General features: G+C 60.2%; 1 protein-coding gene across 4 annotated transcripts in view; it reads right to left on the minus strand.

The window, feature by feature from the left end:
• Window positions 1-177: 177 nt before the first annotated feature.
• Window positions 178-17,822, minus strand: part of HPSE2 (heparanase 2 (inactive)) — a 108,727-nt gene continuing 91,082 nt past the window's right edge. For all 4 annotated transcript variants that reach the window (XM_035311807.1, XM_035311808.1, XM_035311806.1 and 1 more), the window contains 6 exons: window positions 13,590-13,683; window positions 11,331-11,437; window positions 10,746-10,860; window positions 2,155-2,300; window positions 1,203-1,349; window positions 178-1,126 (listed from right to left, as the gene is read on the minus strand). In XM_035311807.1, the coding sequence (XP_035167698.1) occupies window positions 961-1,126; window positions 1,203-1,349; window positions 2,155-2,300; window positions 10,746-10,860; window positions 11,331-11,437; window positions 13,590-13,683 (775 nt within the window). In that variant the 3' untranslated portion in view covers window positions 178-960. The remainder of the gene's footprint in view (window positions 1,127-1,202; window positions 1,350-2,154; window positions 2,301-10,745; window positions 10,861-11,330; window positions 11,438-13,589; window positions 13,684-17,822) is intronic.

Below are 17,822 nucleotides of genomic sequence, written 5' to 3' on the forward strand. Positions count from 1 at the left end.
TGGCCGCCGCGCCCACGCGTGCAGCGCCCCCGGTGGCCCGGCGTAACCCTGCACGGCCAGACCCGGCTGCCCCCTGCTCCCGGTGCCGGTGGCGCTCCCGGTGGCGCTCCCGGTGGCGCCCCGGGATGCTCCGGGCCGCCCCGCTCCCGCCCCGCCGCGGACAGAAGACGCCGGCGCGGTGGACAGCCCAGCTTTATTACCCCTCTCGTCCCGTCCCGGTGCGTCCCGGCTGCTCCAGCCCGCACCCCCGGTACCGGCGGGCAGCGCTCCGCCATCCCCGCTCGGGCCGGGAGCTCCCCGCCGCGGGGCGCGCACCCCCTGCCTCCGGGCTCACCGCTGCGGGCCTCATTAATTTAATTACCAACATTTACAGCCATGGGTCCGAGCCCTGCCCGCACGGCCCGGGGCAGAGCCGGGCGCTTCCTCCTCCCGGGCCGGCCCTCAGCATCCCCGGAGCACCCCCGGAGCATCCCCGGAGCACCCCCGGAGCATCCTCCGAGCATCCCCGGTGCATCCCCCGAGCATCCCCGCAGCATCCCCGCAGCATCCCCGCGCTGGTCCAGGCCGGGCCGCGCTCGCAGCGGCCGAGCGGCAGCAGAGGGAGCTGCTTCCATGCGCTTGCTGCGAGGCTCCGGGGAGGGTGCCCGCGCTGGGCTGGCCGCCCACGGCGCCGCCGGAGCGGGGCCCGGCCCCCAGCCCTCCCCGGGAGCCCCGGGGCTACCCGCTGCGGCCCCGCCGCCCCCCCCCAGTTCGCCGTCGAACGGCTCCGGCTGGGCAGAGCGGAGCTTTTTTGGCCACGGGTTGGCGGAGGCTGCCGAGGAGGAGGGCGTCCAAGGGTGCGAGGCCGAAGGGCGCGGTGCGGAGCCCCCGCGGGGCTGTGCGGGCTGCCCAGGAGGCAGCTTGTCCCGGGGATGTGCGTGGGGCAGGAGCGGGGCTGCCGGCTCCGTTCTGCGCCGTGGGCTATCGGTATCGGCAGGCCAGCGCGTTCACGTTCTTCACCACGTAGAAGCTCATGGTCAGCGGGGGGATAACCAGGGTGCGGCCAGCCCGCAGCGGACGAGGCTTTAGCTCGGGGAGGGTCCCATCGTCCACCATGGCCAGCGGCTGTCCGTTGAGCTGCACAGACCTGCAGGGCCAGAACAGGGTCAGGGCATCAGGGACGGGGCGGTGGTGGCAGCCCTGGCCATGAGCGTGGCACTTACTTGGAGTGGAGCCCGTCTTTGCCATAGGGCTGCAGCAGGTACTGGTGGACGATCTTATCCCGCAGCGTCCCCGCCAGCTTGATTTTCTTCCGGGAGCGGTGCAGGTTGATGATGTAAAGGGTGATGGACCCCCGGACATAGTTGTGGCTGCGAAGGGGAGAGCTGGAGCTGAGGGGTGTGCTGGCACGTGCCCTGGGAGTGTCACCTTGGAGAAAATGGCTTGGGGGTGTCTGTGTAAGAACCAGCCTTCTGCAGCCACCCAGATGGGATGCTGCCACCCTGGCTGGCCCTCCACAGGGAGATGCCACCTCCCCATCGTGACACCTTTCCAACCATCACCTGCCCTCCATGGCCACGGGTGGCACAGCTCAAGGCGGTGCTGTGCCAGTGCCCACAGCTGGGGTGGTGGTCCCAGGGCAGCCCCCCAAGGCCTCACAAGGAGGAGGCTGAGAACGGATGGGAGCTCTGTGCATGAGTGGCGTCTGCCCCCGCTGCCCCGGGCACTGAACTGACAGCTCCAGACACTGATCCTCTGTCCCTGCCTAATCAGACAGCCCCAAACAAAGGCTATAAAGCACTTTGCACCTGTCAGTTACTGGACAAGGTTTCCTACCGAGCTGGAGGCATGTTGAAAGCATCTGGACTGTGTAAAGAAACAGCCTCTCCTCCTCCACAATAGCAACTTGTGTCTGCGGAGGAGGTGGCCGCCCCCCCCCCCGCTCACTGGGGCGCTTTGAAAGACCTTATCAGCGAAACAATAACCAGGCCGGGCTCCCCGGCACTGCGGCCAGGCGGGTAACCCGACCGACCGGGGGCCCCTTGTGAAATCCACCCCCTTGATCTCTGCTGCCGCGGCTGCCCCACAGCCACCGCTCTGTCCCCCGCCATCCCCGTTCCCAGGCGTGCTCTGGCCCCCGCAGCCCCCAGCCTCCCTCGCCCCATCCCGGCTTACTTGTGGTAGCTGGTGCAGTGGGCGTAAATGCGGAGCTTGTCGCGGATCACCCTGCCCGGCCGGGGTTTCCTCTGGAGCCCAGCCACGTGGATGGCCAGGACCTTGGGACCGATGAGCCGCTTGTAGAGCAGGGACAGCCAGTAGTCCTGCGGGGCAGAGGGGACAGTCAGCAGCACCAGCCCAGGAGAGGCTGCTTTCCCGGCTTGCAGCCTAGCAGAGTTTGGGGCTGTTTGGGTGAAAATGTTCCATGCCAGATGTCGGCCTTTGGCATGAGCTTTTTTTTTTTTTTTTTTTTTTTTTTCACAGATCAAGCTGAAGTGGCATAGCTGTTCAAGGAAGGAGATTAAGGAAGGAACACGTTGCTTTGCCCACACCAAGAGACACTGCTGTCCTCTCAAGGAGCCTGGCTTTGGCTGGGCTGCGGGGCTCGGAGGGGAGCAGGGTGCCACCTCACATTCCCATGGACCCTCACATAGCCCAGCCACAGACCCACACTGCCTCGCACGTGGGACCATGATGTCTGTGAAGTCCATGCCTTCACCGAGCACGCAGGTCCCCTTCCACCCCACTCTCTGCATGGGTCTGGACCCCCCTGGAGCTCTCCCATGCTCTCCAGCCACGTTGATGGCACGCTGACTTTGGGGACTGCTCAGGGCGCTCCATTTCCCCGAGGAATTTCTCCTCTTTTAGACCCTCCCATGGAGTTAAGCACCCATGACCATAGCGTGGGGAAGCCAAAGCTCTCAAGAAATAGGAAACGTTGAGCCCCTGCACACATGCGTTAACGATGCAGCCTTTAATTACGTCACCACATAGTATTTTTTCCCGCGGGGCACGGCCTCGCTCAGCACACAGGATGGGCCCCAAGCCCCGGGGAGGGAGGCGAGGCTGTGCAGTGACGGCGGCCGCCGTCTGCAGGGCCCCCCACTCATCCGCTGCAGAAGCTGGGAGGTGTGCGGTAAATGAAGCAGGGTTGTGGGAAGGGAAGGGGCAGTCTCAGGCAGCAGTCGCTGGGGCTCTGTCCCTGCCACTGCTCCCGGCACCGTGGGTGACACTGGGGACACGGAGCCTCTGCTGCGTGCTGTGCGAGCGGGGCCACGCTTCTTCCCTGGGTGCTGCCTGTGGGTGCGGCCCCAGAGGACACCCACCTGCTGGAGCAGGCTGCTCTGTTCCAGCCATGCCGCCTGTCCCAGCACGGGGACGTCCAAACCCACTTCCCCTTGCTGGCTCAGCTTTAGCCACAGGGCTGGAGGAAAGCCTCCTCCTGCCCGTCTCTCACTGCTCCCGGCCAAAACCACGGGGCTTTGTGCCACACCAGCCTCGTCAGTGCTTCCTCTGCAAACCCAGGGCCCCAGGGGAGAGGTGAGGGTGCGGGCAGAGGCGAGCACATCCCTTGTGCACCCCGAGGATGCTCAGCCCACAAGGCCAAAGCTCTCAAGCTGCTCTGTACCACAGACGTGTGCTGTCACCGATGCACGTGCAGCTGTCCCCGTGCTGCCTTGCAGCCTGGGGACGTGCCCACGTGCTTCGTTTGGTGCCTGCCAGCCTTTCCCCATCACGGGAAGCTGCTCACCCTGCTCGGGCGTGCTGCTGGCAGGATAAGCAGCGCCTGGCTCAGAGGGCTCCCCGGGGAGCTGTGCTGGTTAGCAGGCGTCGTTACAGATGAGTAATTACCCAGGTTTATGGCGAGGCCAAAGGTGAACACAGATCGCGGTGTTTAGCCCCATGGTCGTGAGCTGAAAATAAATGAGTTCAGCGCCCCGAGCTACCTGTTAGCTCAGGCTCTTAATTCTCCCTAGCAGCCCTGTGGGGTTTCTCGCCTCCTCTGCACATTCCCACCACCGAGATGCTGCATTTGCCTACACATTATGGGAGCAACAGAGGCCACGGCCAGGGACTCAGAGGGTCTCCCTGAGGACTCGGTGGCCACCCTTGAAGATTCAGGTGCAGCTGAGGAGCACGTGCAGATGCCACAAGACAGTCAGGCAGTGAGCAGCAGTGCAGGGCGAGCCGTCCTGCATGGCGTGGGATGGCTGCAGGGCACTGGGAAGTATTTCAGTGCAGCCACTGCCTGTGGGGTCAAATGTTCCCCCAGAAGCTGTGGCTTAGCAGAGCCCTTGGTGCCACAGCTGCCAGCTGCACTGGCAGGGATGCTCAGGGCGGTGCGGGGACTAATGCGTCCCTCCAGCATCTGCAAGAGGAGAGGCAGAACAGTGATACCTTGCTCTGAAACCTATGTTTCGAGGAGGATGTGGAAATACCAAAGAGAGTTCAAAGGAGGGCCAGAAAAATGACCCAGGGGCTGGAAGAGGAGCCTTTCTCTGCAGACCCGGAGGGGCTTGAGCTGTTCAGCTTGCTGCAGGGAAGCGCTGAAGACAGCTGCAGCTTTTCGCGTCATCGCAAGCCCGCTTGCAGCAGGGGCCAAAATCGTGTTCCTTGCAATAAATTACCAGGAGCTGGTGACACTGAGTATTTGGATGATGAATTGCACACGCACCTAGCATGACGAAAACAAAACCACTGGGCGCGGGCACTTCCCCAGCTGCTCCGGGGCTGCTCCGACCGCTTACACAAGCAAGCCCCAATTAAAGTCCCATCGGGGCTGCCGGGCACCTGCGGCTATGGCTCATTTTCACTCCTGTCCAAGTGGTTACCAACTTGGGAAGAAGCTGGTCTTGAAGCCCGTCTTGGTGGCCACCGGGGCGGCTTTTTCCCTTGCCACATGCCCTCCCTGGCAGTGCTGCCACCTTGCAGCCCTGCACGGTGATGTCCGGAGAAGTTCTCGGCTCCAGCCAGCCCCACCGCAGGGAGGACGGGGGTTTTGGAGTTGCCGAGGGCTCCTGCTGTGAGCCATTTATACAGCTGTAACGTTAGAGGAGGAATAGCAGAAAGGAATCTGGTCCGCTATTAGTCCCTGGGGAACCGAGGGAGCTTTCTTGCTTTAATTACTTTGCAGACCCATTAAGCAGTGCTGCTGCTACAGCCCTCCCCAGAGCTGCAGGCGAGGAGCACCTGAACAAAGCCGCCCTGCCCATCAGGAGGTCTCCTGGCTGGGACGGCTGATTTACGGGCAGGAAGGGCCGGTGTCTCACGCGGGTTGATTTGTGGGGCTCAGGCCAGCCACATCTTCTGAGTGCCACGGGGCCAGCGGAGGCCCGAGAGCTTTCCACCAGACAGGGAAAGCCCAGAGGGTCCCGCTTTATCTCTTTGCACATTTAAATTCATAGCAGGAGCTTTTAGAAGCTTAAGCTTTTGGAAACGTGGCTGATTAGCCAGCCCTTCGGACAGCCCTGCTAACCAGATCCTCCTGCCTCCAGGGCTGCTACGAGGGCTGCAGGAGCGTATCCCTGTGCTCTGTCCTACAGGCAGCAAAGCAGCTTTACAGCCTGTCCGAGCGTGTCCAGCTGCGCACTCTGCACACGTGAGAAGAGGTTGCCATAGCCTAAAAACTCGAGTCCCAGACCTGCAGCCTCTCTGCGAGTGGCAGAGGCAGCTGGACATCTGGGATGGACACTGCCAACCCCACGGTGCCCAGCCTGCCCCACGCCCCTGGCAGCACTCGCTGGTTTCTCGTCTTCCCCTTGCTTCTTCCCTCTTCTGAACCTACCCAAGCTCTTCCTGCGTCCCGCAGGCATGCTCAGGTTTCCACGTCCTGCTCCGTTCCTGCACCGCGATCTGCATTTTACAGCCCAAGCAGCCTCACGGAGATAAGGGATCTGGCTTCCCGCACCTCACAGGACAGAGGAGCTCGCCCTTTCATCCCTCTGCTGAGCCTGATGGCTTGTTTTTGGCAAAAGCACCTTCCAGGGAAGCAGTGACCGTGGTTCGGGAGGCTTGGCGGGCTGGAGAAGCCGCCACTTCCCATGGAGCCCGTTCCAGCAGCTAAACATCCGCGCTGTTAACAACCCTGACTTTCAGCTTGAATTTGTCTGGCTTCGGCTTCCAACCAGTGGTTCTCGTTCTTTCTTTTTCCACTAGATTAAAGGATCTCCAGCATCCAGAGCTCTCTCCCTGCGGAGGTCCTTGCATCCTGTTCAAGACGCGGCTGGTCGCTGCTCCAGCACGGCTGCACCGATGCAGCTTTCAACATTACACGTGGCCTTGGCGTGCTTCTTGGATGGTGCTTCTTGGACTTGCTTCTCACCCAGCGCCCTTCTGCTAAGGAGCAGAGGGGAGGAGGTGGGCACCAGCTGCACTGGCCAGGGTGGGAGCATCTCCATGGGGCAGGAGAGTTGCTGCTGTGGCCGTGGCGCCCACCCTGTGGGTGCTTCTTTCAGGCTGGCTCCTGTCCACCCCTGCAGACTGAGTATCTGGTGGTTAGGGAAAGGAAAAGGCCACACTCTGATGTTAAGGCAAAATCCAGGCTGGGAGTGTGGCAGCCATGGGAGTCACTGCTGAAAAGTGATGGCACAGAAGGGAGAGGCTGCCCGGGCACCGCGTGGGTGCTGTGGATGAAGCAGCCCTTGATCAACGCTGCCCTTCGTGTGCTGGCTCCGAGCACAGCAGGCTCCCTGCCGGCCAGCAGAGCAGCTGGAGGAGCAGCCGGACCCCTCTTTGTCATCACCTCTCCCTAACAGGGTCCAGGCCATGGAGGCAGCAGGAAGGGAACCGAGCTGCAGGATCAGATGTGTTGGGAACCAAATGCAAGTTTTTTGCTGTTTTCTGTTCTGCTGCTGCTCTTCACCATCACGCTACTTCCCTCTGCTCTGCTGGCAAGTGTGCACTGCCCTGGGGAGCGCCTCGCTGTCCCCACTGCCGGGTGGCACGGGGTGGCTGGGTGCACAGCCTGTGCACAGCGGGGCTCCTCGCTGCACATGTCCCACAGCCCCAGCATCTGGGGGCCGAGCTGCAAGCAGCAGCACAGCTTTGAAGCGTTTGAGAGTCCAAGCATACGCACTTCAGAGGCTTTTTTATGGCGCATGAAGAGGGAAAGGCCCCTTAACCCAATGTGACAGCGAGCAGAGAGTAAGCGCTTTAAATCTGTCTCCTTGTTTGCAGATAAAAGGAGCCTCAGAGCAGGCTCAGAGGTCCTGGAAGACTGAGTGCAGTGAGGGTGGGGATGAGCAGGGGATGCTGCAGCCCTTGGCACATGGCACAGGGCTGAAGGAGAAGGCAGCAGAGGGGTGCTCAGCCCCTCAGACCTGCACTGGGCAGCCCCCACCTGCAGCTTTGGGAGCTCTCTGGGGATGTCTGCAGGGCACCGTTTCCCCTCTGCCCATCAGAACCCACTCTCTGGCTGGAGCTCTGCTGGGAGAGCCCTTCTCTTGCTTGCACCTGACCTGCCTGGGGTTTCATCCCTCCCTCCTGTGGGCAGAGCCCACGTCCCACACGAGGCACCCCCGCGCCTCCTCGCCTCTCCTGTCCCTTCCCGGTCTGCAGGCGTCGCTCGCGCGAGAGCCCGTGCTCCAGTGTGCGGGGCAGATGGGGGTGCCAGACACCCGTGCTGCAGATTTATGGCCCTGAGGAACAGCTTCCATCTGTGTGCGAGCTCCATTGGACCAGCTCCCTCTCCCCACCCTCCGTCACTCCCTGCCTTGGGACGCTGCCTTCCCCTCTGCCTGTGCAGCGCCCGGCGCCACGCGGCCCCATTCGGGCGGCCCCGAGCCGAGGGTCCTGGACCCTGGCAGTGGGGTGGCTCAGTGCTGAGCGTGCAGACGGGTCAGTGCCGTGGTGTGGCTGAGCCCCCCCGGCCCCACAGCCAGCTGGCTGGGCCAGGAAGTGGGAGAGGGGTCGTTTGCAGCAAAGAGCTCTCTGCAGACCCAGGTGCTGGGTCTCCTCTTCGCCCTGGGGTGGGTGCACGTGGCCACGGGGCAGCGGGGCCATGCTGGGTGCAGGGGGAGAGGATGCATCCCCCGCAGCCCTGGCTGGGGGCTCCCTCCTGTGCTGCATGAGGCAGGAGAGGCTCTGGCCAGGGGGAGGCCGGGACCTCCAGCTGCACCGAGCCGCACTGCTGGCCAAGGCAGCTCAGCTAACGAGTGCACCGGGGATGCGTACGTGCCGCAGGCAGGGAGCACAGCCGGGAGCCCTGCTCCCAGCACCGGTGCCTTGATGCCATCACTCGTGGTGGACCCACTACAAGCCTGGAAGCCTCCAAGGACCTCCACCCTCCAGGACTGACAGTGACTTTCCCGTCGAGTTCCTCAGTGCCTGTGGGCTAAGCAGAGGAGGTGAAGAATCACCCGCAGCATCCCGGCCCCGGCAGGCAGAGCGCTGCGCACGGCCGCGCCGCTCTCCCAAGGACGCCATCAATTCCCGTGCAGCATTACCCTGTCTGCTGCCGCCACAGCTGAGCAGGCAGCCTCTGCCATCGCTTCACCCTGCCATCCCTGGGGCCTTTCGCACGCCTCCATACGCTGCTTATTAAACTTGCACACAGAAAGGAAGTCTTAGCATCTACCTAAGGCAGGGGAGCCAAGTATCTCAGCACCTACAGTCTTTGGGAGAAGGTCTGAGAGGAGCCACGTTATCGGGAGATGTAAGTCGGGATTTCAGCTTTGGCCTTTCCGTGGGGCTGGAATCGCTCTGGCCCTACCTAGAAACATGCCCAAGTTTCTGCACTGATAGCTGTAACCTCACAGCACTTCTCCCTGCGCATTAAGGGAACAGGGATCAGCACTAAGGATGGGTAAAAAAGAGGGGAGTGCTACGTGGAAGAGCATCTACAAGGGTGTTTAACATGCTCTAACAACCTGAAGAGGCAGCTCGCACTTACCTGAGGGGGCTTTGCAATGAAATAAATGTTTTGCATCATTCTGGACTGTTTTAGAGTGATATTAGACAGGGGGGAGCATTACACACACGGCGTGCCTAAAATGAGCATACAGCCACTACATGCCAGACGGGCTTTTCAAACTCACTGCCCTGTGAAGGGTGAATATCAGTGGGCTCCCCACTCCCACACATGTTCGGGTGGGTTTAGGTGTGTGCAGACAGCTTTACACACGGGACAGAGGCTCTGTGCAAAGGGCACCTCAAGCACGTGCCATGCAGTCAAGCCCTGCTTATTTCACAGCTGGCTGCCCCGGTCGCTCAAGAAGAAAAAGCTCTCCAATACCCGAACAAATTCCCTCAGAAATAACAAGGCATTAAAGCACTTGAGGTCAGCCCCATTAAGGTCAGCAGAAGCATTCATATCCCCTAGGCTGATTGCATCCGTGCCCAGTTCAGGCACCTCGTGACAGCCTGTTTCTCTTATTTAGTACCCCAATAGTCCCAAGAGAAGCCCATCGGAGAGGGTGGATGGGCACCCAGGGTGACCTGCATCCCGAAACACCGCTGCCCTTCTCTCAGCAGCCGGCTGACTCACACCCAGCCCGCTGCTGGAAAAGCCTTTGTCCCGGCCGCTGATGGGCAGATTGGGTTTCAGAGCCCGGTGACCCCGCACAGGTACATCCAGCCTCTTTCATCCCGCTGATAGCTCCCACGGGAAAATCGCAGCCACTGCGCCTCGGTGCAGGTCACGGTCTGGTCTCGCTGGGCTTTTTTTCATGTCTGCAGCTTTGAAGCCCTGCACCAATTTGCACCTGCTCGTGGCTCTTTTGAAGCATGGGAAGGGGGCTGGGGAGCAACACCAGCACTTGTACAGGACCACGGTGCTGCGAGGTGGAGGGAGGATCTACTCTGAAGCGTGTGGGGGAGCAAGGAAGAAGCTGTGAAGGGTGTCTAATTTATTGGGAAAACTACCTTTAAAACAACAGCACGATCTACTCTCAATACCTTCATTGTCCTTACCAGCCTGGGGTTTATTCCCTGAACTCCTCCCCTGGCGCTGCCCTGCAACAACCCCGTAAATTCCTTCCCGGGGCGTGCAGAGCACCCAGCCGCCCTGCCAGCTTCTCCGCTTACAAGGTGGGGGATTTACTAGACCAAAGGGGGGGGGAAGAAGAAAAGAATAATAATAATAATTAAAAAAAAAAAACAGATGAAAAGGAAACCTGCTGCTTTTAAAAGGGTTTTGCATATGCTTTCTTTATTAGCACCCTCTGCACGGGAAGCCCCAGCTGCCCAGGAGTTTTTGAAGACTGAGGGATGCTGCAGGGCACCGATGCCCCGTGTGAAGCCATGCGTGCCCTTCAGCTCAGTTTCAGAGCCCTGCAGTGGGTGCTGAGGCTCCAGCCCTGCTGTCCCCAGGCCAGCAATGATGCTGGGACTGATCCTGCCGTGTGCACTGTGCCCCAGCCCGTCCCTGTTGTGCCCTGCCCCACGTCCTCCATCCTCACTGGTGCCACCACGGTGTCACCATCCTCCCTGCCACGTATCCGAGCCCTGGGCACTGGATGATGTTTCAGGCACAGCAGCACTCCCCCATCTGCCTCCAACATGCTGTGTTTGACATTAACTAATGCCTCCTATTAACACTGAACGGAACGGATCTGGAAAAATTCATTTGCGAGCCGAGTTCAAACAGGCCACAAGCAGAGGTGGATCCTCAGCTGTGCCATGGATCTCTCTGTGGTGAAGCCAGGCCTCGGGGACAAAGGCAGCACATCCTTCTGTGCGCAGGGAAGAGAAAAACCAGATCCCCCCCCCCCAGAAAAAAAAAACATCAAGGAGAAGGGCGCATCTCTGCGAGCGCCCCCGGGCAGACCTACCGGCAGGGGGTTGAAGTTCTGGTCCACCAGGTGGTTGTGGCCGTGGTCGAGGAAGGAGTGCCGCACCACCACGTCGATGCCCTGGCTGGCCAGCAAGCCCAGCGTGTTCAGCCACCTGCAGCCGGGGGGAGCGGGGAAAATGGTTTCCAGACCAGAGCCTGCACCCTGTGCTCTGGAGAGATGCAAATGCCCAGGGAGCAAAGGAGGGAGTGAACGCATGCAAGGACATGGGGCTGCAGAGCAGAAAGAGGGCACGGGAGCTCCTGAGCCAGCTGAGGGTGGCAAGGCCATGGGGTGCAAGCCCCGGATTTGGGGAGCTCAGGTCCCAGCCTCCCCTTCCCTCCCACACCCTGTGGGCACACTGTGGGTACTGGAAGGGGTCTCCAGCAGCCCCCTCACCCACAGAGCAGCAGGGAGGACAGGCAATAGGGATGCTATGGGAAAAGAGCAGCACACAGGTTGCTGCTGGGGTACTGAAGCAGCATGCAGGGGAGCTCTGGGCACAGGGCTGACCCCCCGGCTGCAGACACCACAAAGCCCATGCGGGTGGCAGCGCCCTGGTGCTGGGGAGCTGGCGGTACTCACAGGAACCCGGCCGCGTAGGAGTCGGAGAGGTTGTTCATGCCTCCGGCCGAGGTAGCGCCAATGCCTTCCAGCCAGATCTTCTTGCCCGGCGTGTAGGTGTTCACGACCTGTGCAAGAGACAAAGGCAAGCATGAGACCTCAGTCCTGTGCCCTGGGGTGGGCACTGTTTGCTGTCTCCAGCATGGAGACATGCTGGCAGCTTGTGACGGGAGGGAAGGTGGATGCAAGAGCGGGAGCACCCACACCCTGGTGTCTCTGCAGCATGGGACATGGCACCACAGCCAAGCACGAAAGCATCAAGGGCTCAAGAAGCACGGACATGTGCTGGAGCTCCTTGAAGGCATGGTGGGAACTACAGTGGCTGTCTCCAAGCATGGCAGCACCATGGCCAAGCAGGGACCACTTCACCACCTTCAGGGTCCCTGGCACAGCCGGGATGTCCATGTCAGAGCACACTGCCACCCCTCAGAGCCCCAGCGAGATGTCGGGCACGATGGCACGGCTCAGGTGTCAGGAGCTGCCCTCTCCCAGCCCGAGCAACCTGCGGCACCACGCGACAAACCCTCTCCTCTCCGACGACCCCGCTTCTCCAGGCCGGGCCACGAGCTCCCGCAGCCAGATGTCTGCAAGCCCCGTGGCCCGAGGAGCGCGCGGTGCAGCCTGACGGATCCTGCCCCATTAGTGAGGAGCGCTGGAATGTGCTGGATGGACTGGGATCCCTCAAAGCTGTTAAATACGCCAGCTCTGGGCTGCCTCCCACTCACAGCCTGCGAGAGTCGACATCCCTGACTGAAGCCCCAGAGGTGTTGGCATCCTGCCTGTAATTATCTAAGCCCGCCACCTTCCCCAGTCGGAGAGGAAGCAATAAAACAGGGAAGTGGACAAGCCCAGCTGCTCTAATCAGCCCCGGCAGGATGCATGGACTCAAAGCCAAGCTGGAGGCTATTAGCACCCAGCGCTGTGCTTTCGCTCAGCCACACTGGCATTCCCCAGAGAGCCCTTCCCTCTCCCAGACCCGACGGAGGGCAGCGCCTCGCTGCTGCGGGTTGGGGCTGGATGGGGACCAGGGACCCCCAGGGCTTGTGCCCTGTCCTGCCAGGCTGTCACCGCCCTGCTGCCCACAGCCATGAGTGTGTCCTAGCTGTCCCCTGCCCTTCCCCTCGGTGGCCCCACAGCTGAGATGGGACATGTGCCACCGGTTCCGTGCAGGAGCAGGGTGGGGTGATGCCCCATGGTCACCCCCATGCCCATCCCATGCTCCCCACCATGGGGGGATCGCCCACGTGCCGGGCTGATTCCCAGCTTGTGCTGGAGGACTCAGCAAGCAGCTCCTCTCCCCCAGTTTTGCTGTGCCGACCATCACATCCCCTTTCCCGGGGCCTCTTCGAGTTGTTTACTCATCCTATGGTTTCTCCCTGCAGGAATTACAGCAGCGTGGTGACTGGTATGGGATGAAAACCTAGACAAGACAAGCGGACGGACGTGTCCCCTAGCCCTTAATCACCTCCCCAATTAATACGCGTTCCTCTTTAGCTACAGGACCGGCAGCTGTGCCAGCGAGGCCACAGCCCTGGTGCCCACAGCAGACAAAGCAGGGACCCCTTGAAGCCCCCGTCCCCTGCACAGGGGCTGCAGCCGGAGCCATCCCTGGCCGGCGGGGACGGGAAGGCTCGCTGCGCGCTGCGCTAGCCAGGGCTGCGGGCTGCGACACAGCAACAGCTGGGTTTTATAACACAGTCGAAACACGATCATTGGGGGAAAAAAACACAGTTGTTCATAGTGACCATGATTCTCTGCTAGCAAACATCGCCCTGGAATTGCAGCAGTCACAGCGTCGCAAGCAGTGCTTTATGCACGGGCAGAGAGCAGGGTTCAGGACGAGTCCTCTCCTGAGCCACTGCCCTGCGGGCAAGGCTCTGGCTGATTTGGTTCCTCCTGGTCCTCTCCTCTTCCTGGGGAGCATGGTTGGGAGGATACTCACTCTATGTGCTGCTCCCTTTTTGTATGGAAGACTCCAGAGAGTGAGCTGCTTTAGAAAGGCTTTGCACAGCAGTGCCGGCCCACGTGTCCAGCCCCCATCCTGGCACACCTTCCCTCCTGGTGCCCCACACATCCCGCTCGGGGCCAGCAGTGGTGCTGCCCCGTCTCCCCTCCCATCCCTGGGCACTCCTGTCGGTTGCCCTTGTCCTTCCCCACGAGCACCTGGGTGCTGTGCCAGCCCCACGGGGCCCTCTCTGCAGAGCCTTTCCACTCACGCACTTTCTGGATTTTCCTGATCTGGTCGGACAGCGTGTCTAGCAGGCGTGTTTTCAGGAAGTCGGTCACTTTGGCCACCCGACCATCGATGTAGTAACTATAAGGAAAAAAAGAAGGTGAGAATCAGACCACTGGCAGGAGCTCTGCCCCAGCCCACATCCTCCTGTCCTGCACCAAGAAGCCTTTTTCCCTCCAAGGGAGTCCCTGCCTGTACTTTTTGGCTGTGCCTGTGTCTAGCAGATACTTTTGGTCTCTGGAGTGGGGCGTGATGTTGTTGCACCCTGCATACAGAGCATTGCATGCTGCAGAAACCATGGGAAGTTTTGCCTATTGCTGGTAAAAGAGCGATGCTGGCAGCAGAATGCAAAGGGATGGGAGCAAAACAGCAGCTGATAGCTTCACAGCACCTTCTGCACTGAGAGCCCTTCTGTGGGCACTCAGACACAGGGCCCCTTAGGAGGTCACAACACAGCCACCAGGGAGAAGGATCCCTAAAAGCGAAACACCGTCTGAGACACACTGGACAAAGGCAGTGCTGGGCATCCTGGGAGGAGATGGGGACACCGACAGTGCTCCTGGAGACCACCAGACTGGGCTCCCTTCTGCTCTGAGCACCAGCACCCTCCTAGCTAAGCCCTGCCGGTCTTTTTGAGCAAGGACTAATAACACTGGGGTCCTCAGGCTTGGGACCCTGGGCACCAGTGCAAACCCTGCTCCCAGTACTTTCCTCATTCTCCATCCAAGCAAAGCCCACAGCCATGTACCCCTCTGAAGAAAGGCAGTGTCCTGCCCTGCATCCCCCACTGGGGAGGCTGCAGGGATGTCCTGCCCCTGCAGGGATCCCTGCTGGCCTGGAAATGGCACAGAGCACTTCCCATCCAGAGGGCTGGTTCCTGCTCTCCATGTGCTTGCTTACATAAAACACGGCTCTAGTGCTGCCAATCATAATCTGAATCAGCTGTCTCCAAGTGTGGGAGGAAGGCTTTGAAATGCCTCAGTGCTGGCTCCTGGCTCCGGGACATAAGGTAAAGCAGTCTGCCCTGGGGTGCAAACATCCCTCGTTTGGAGGCTCCTCCTGTATGGGTGGCTGGGGCTGGCACCTCTGCCGCCACACGAGGAGCAGTGGCACCCTTGCAGACGTCCCCGGGTCTCCTGGTGACACCAGGACGCCTGCTGCAGCGTGCACTGACATACCCCAGGGACAGCCGTTTGGCTGATAAATGGTTTTTGCAAGAGCAGCTCTGTGAACCTCCTCCTCCCGGATCCGCAGTGTGCAGCAGCGAGCCCCGGCGCACGTCGGAGCCGTGCCGGGTGACGCAGGAGTGGGGGAATGATGGCAGCTGGGGGGGGGCTGGTGTTACCCCGTGTTACATGGGCCCTTCGCCCCCTGCACAGCACCTGTGGGCACCTCAGCAAGGAGGTGACAGAGCACGAACCTTACAGCACCTGCACCTGCCCCCGTGGGTGTTTTCAGGGCACGCTGGGCTGTGGTAGGGGGGTTTGCCATGGCCTGCCCTACCAGCCTTGGCGCTGGAGCTGGAAAAATGGCAGGGAAAGAGGCTTCCTCAGGGCTCAGAGCTTGGAGATGGACACAGAAGAGTGCAGCAGGGCTTTCTGGTAACACATATCTTGTGGGTAATGCTGCTGCAGACAGGTGGATATGTACTGCATGCTGCCCTTGGTGTCCTGGGGTCTGAGGAAAGGCAGATTCCCCTTTCAGGAGGTGCCTGCTCCTCTACAAGGTGATTTCCATGTGACAAGCATCATCCACAGCGAGGCCCTCGTGAACAGCCAGGTGCTGAATGCTGCTGTCTCCCTAGGACCAGGTCCAGCACAGATGAGAGGCAGCAGCAACGTCTCCTTGCAGAAATGCTGTCAGCAAACCCCTCTCCATGTGGGTGCAGGAAGGTGAGGGCAGGAGCACCCCAAAGAATGCTGCAGCCTAAATCAGCCTCAGCCCAAGCACACGGCACACGTGCAACATGCAAGAACGCTCAGAGAGGATTCTTGTTTCTCACTGCTCCGACCCAGTGACAGGTAACGGGGTAAGCCTGGAGCTGTGCGGGGCTGCAGGGAGAGCACAGCCAGCACTGGCCGGCCCAGAGCAGGAACGAATTACAGCTCAGCTTGCAGATGCCCTAAACACCAAGGGTCTGCTCTGCAAATCCACTCCCAGGTGCGTTTCCATCTGTGGCCCCCAGCGAAAGTCAGGATCGTGCCAGCCAGACCCCGCGTTCACCCTAAAGTCTTGTATCAGGGGGAAATAGGGAAGAGGCATTTTGGCACATCCGTGCTGACTGCAAGGGCAGAGATTATCTCCGGGGGGGGGGCTTGGGAAGTGCTTGCCATCGCTCACCGAGCTGCTGACTGCCGAGAGGACAGCGGGCCTGAGCAGCAGGCAGCCAGGGGGCTTACAGAGATCACTTTTTAAGACAAAATTACAAAGCAGCAGACTCTGGGGATGGCAGATGTTTGGATTTTACTACAGCACTTAAGAACTGAACAGAAACGATTTTTTGGACTGCTGTGGACAAAAAAAAAAAAAAAAAAAAAAAAAAAAAAAAACATCACCTGGGCTGAAAACTGGCTGCAGGGAGGTTGAATGAAGTGGGAGAGGATGGAGTCAGCGAGACCTCAGCCCGCGGGCTCAGCTTGTAAAACCAACGCAATCTCAGAGCCCAAAAGGGACCCTCAGAAGCCAAAGGCAAGCTGGCACCCCCTGGTCGGATCCTCCTCCAGCAAGGTGTGCTCTCACCTTCAGCTCTGCTGCCAACTGGGGACATGATCTTGGCTTTAACCTTTAAGCCCTGGGGCAGAGTTATTCACAGTTATTTCACACCAGCCAGAGAAACTGGGGTTGGCGTGGGGATGAAAAGCAGAAATCAACCTGCTTTGGTCTCAGGAAATCTCCTTGCTAAAAGCTCGTCCCTCCGGGCAGCAAGGAGGGCAGCACCGTGGCTTTGGGTATTTACACGGAGCCTGGAGACAGTCCCAAGATTTCTCTGAGATTGCCAGAGACCTCTTGCAGATCTGCCTTGCAAGTTTTGGGACACCAACAAGTTCTTTCAATGCCTCCAAACTGCTTAGGAGGGGAAATGGCACCAGTTGCACAAGCCCTGCGAGAGGAGAGGTGTGGGTGTCTGCGCTGCTTTGCTACCAGGCTGCCGAGGGACAGGGAGGTCGTCTGCGGCTGTAGGCTCTTTGGCACATAAGTGCATTTCCTTTTGAGAACTACAGCTGTCATGTTAGGGCAGCACAAAAATCTACACAGAACGCAAACAAGCGGCAGATCTTTAAACCAGAAGAAGCGATCGTTAGGCGTGGATGATTCCCAGGGGCAAAGGCTGCAGCTTTTCTGATATTCACAATGACTCAGTGCACTTGACTTAAAACAACACAAAACAAAAAACCCCAAACAGCCACAACTCTCCAACCTCCGACACCGCCAGCAGCAGCTGCAGAGCCCCGGCGCTGCCGAGCATGTCCCCGGGCAGCAGCAGCAGCATCGTGCACAGGCACGGGCAGAGGCAGTGCCAGGGCTGCAGCCTCCCCACCGAGGTCCGAGGCCAAAGGAGATGCACGGTCAGGTCCCCCCCAGTGTGGCACAAGGTCTCTGGAGCCTCAGGGACAAGCAGAGCAGCTCCAGCCCGGGCTGATGGGTGGGTTCTGGGTATGACATGGCCCTGAAGGCCACCTGGGCACAGAGCATGTGATTTCTCCTGGTATGGGAAGCACTTGGTAGTGAGATTGCACTCAGGGCTGGCTCAGTGCGTCCCCAGTTCGATGCTCCATCCCTGCAGACAGGCTATCTATCTATGCGCAGGAGTATAAGGGCCAGCCAAGGAAAAGAGGGATGGAGCAAATGAAGTCTGGATGAGACACGTCTATGAGGAAGGGCCGCATGCAGCCTCCTCGAGTGTCGCAGGGATCGGTGTGCTGTACAGAGCTGAGCCCACTGCAGAGCAAGGAGTACCCCACTGCTGGAAAAAAGAACAAAATCATTCATATACACCACAGGAACCCAGGAGGGGCTCAGCACACCATGCTGGGGGAGGCCCTGCTGTATCTCCCCGGAGGCAGACACGGCAGCGCGGGCAGGACCGAGCCAAGGGGTGAGCCATGACCTGTGCCAGCGCCCCGTGCCCGGCCCCAAACCCTGGCTGCAGCCACAGCCTGGGAGCCGAGATGCGAAGGCAAGGCATCAGCCCACCAAAAAGCACTGCAGGGAGCGCAACG

This window comes from Oxyura jamaicensis, assembly GCF_011077185.1.
Source record: "Oxyura jamaicensis isolate SHBP4307 breed ruddy duck chromosome 6 unlocalized genomic scaffold, BPBGC_Ojam_1.0 oxy6_random_OJ55, whole genome shotgun sequence".
In the NCBI taxonomy this organism is placed as follows: Eukaryota; Metazoa; Chordata; class Aves; order Anseriformes; family Anatidae; genus Oxyura; species Oxyura jamaicensis.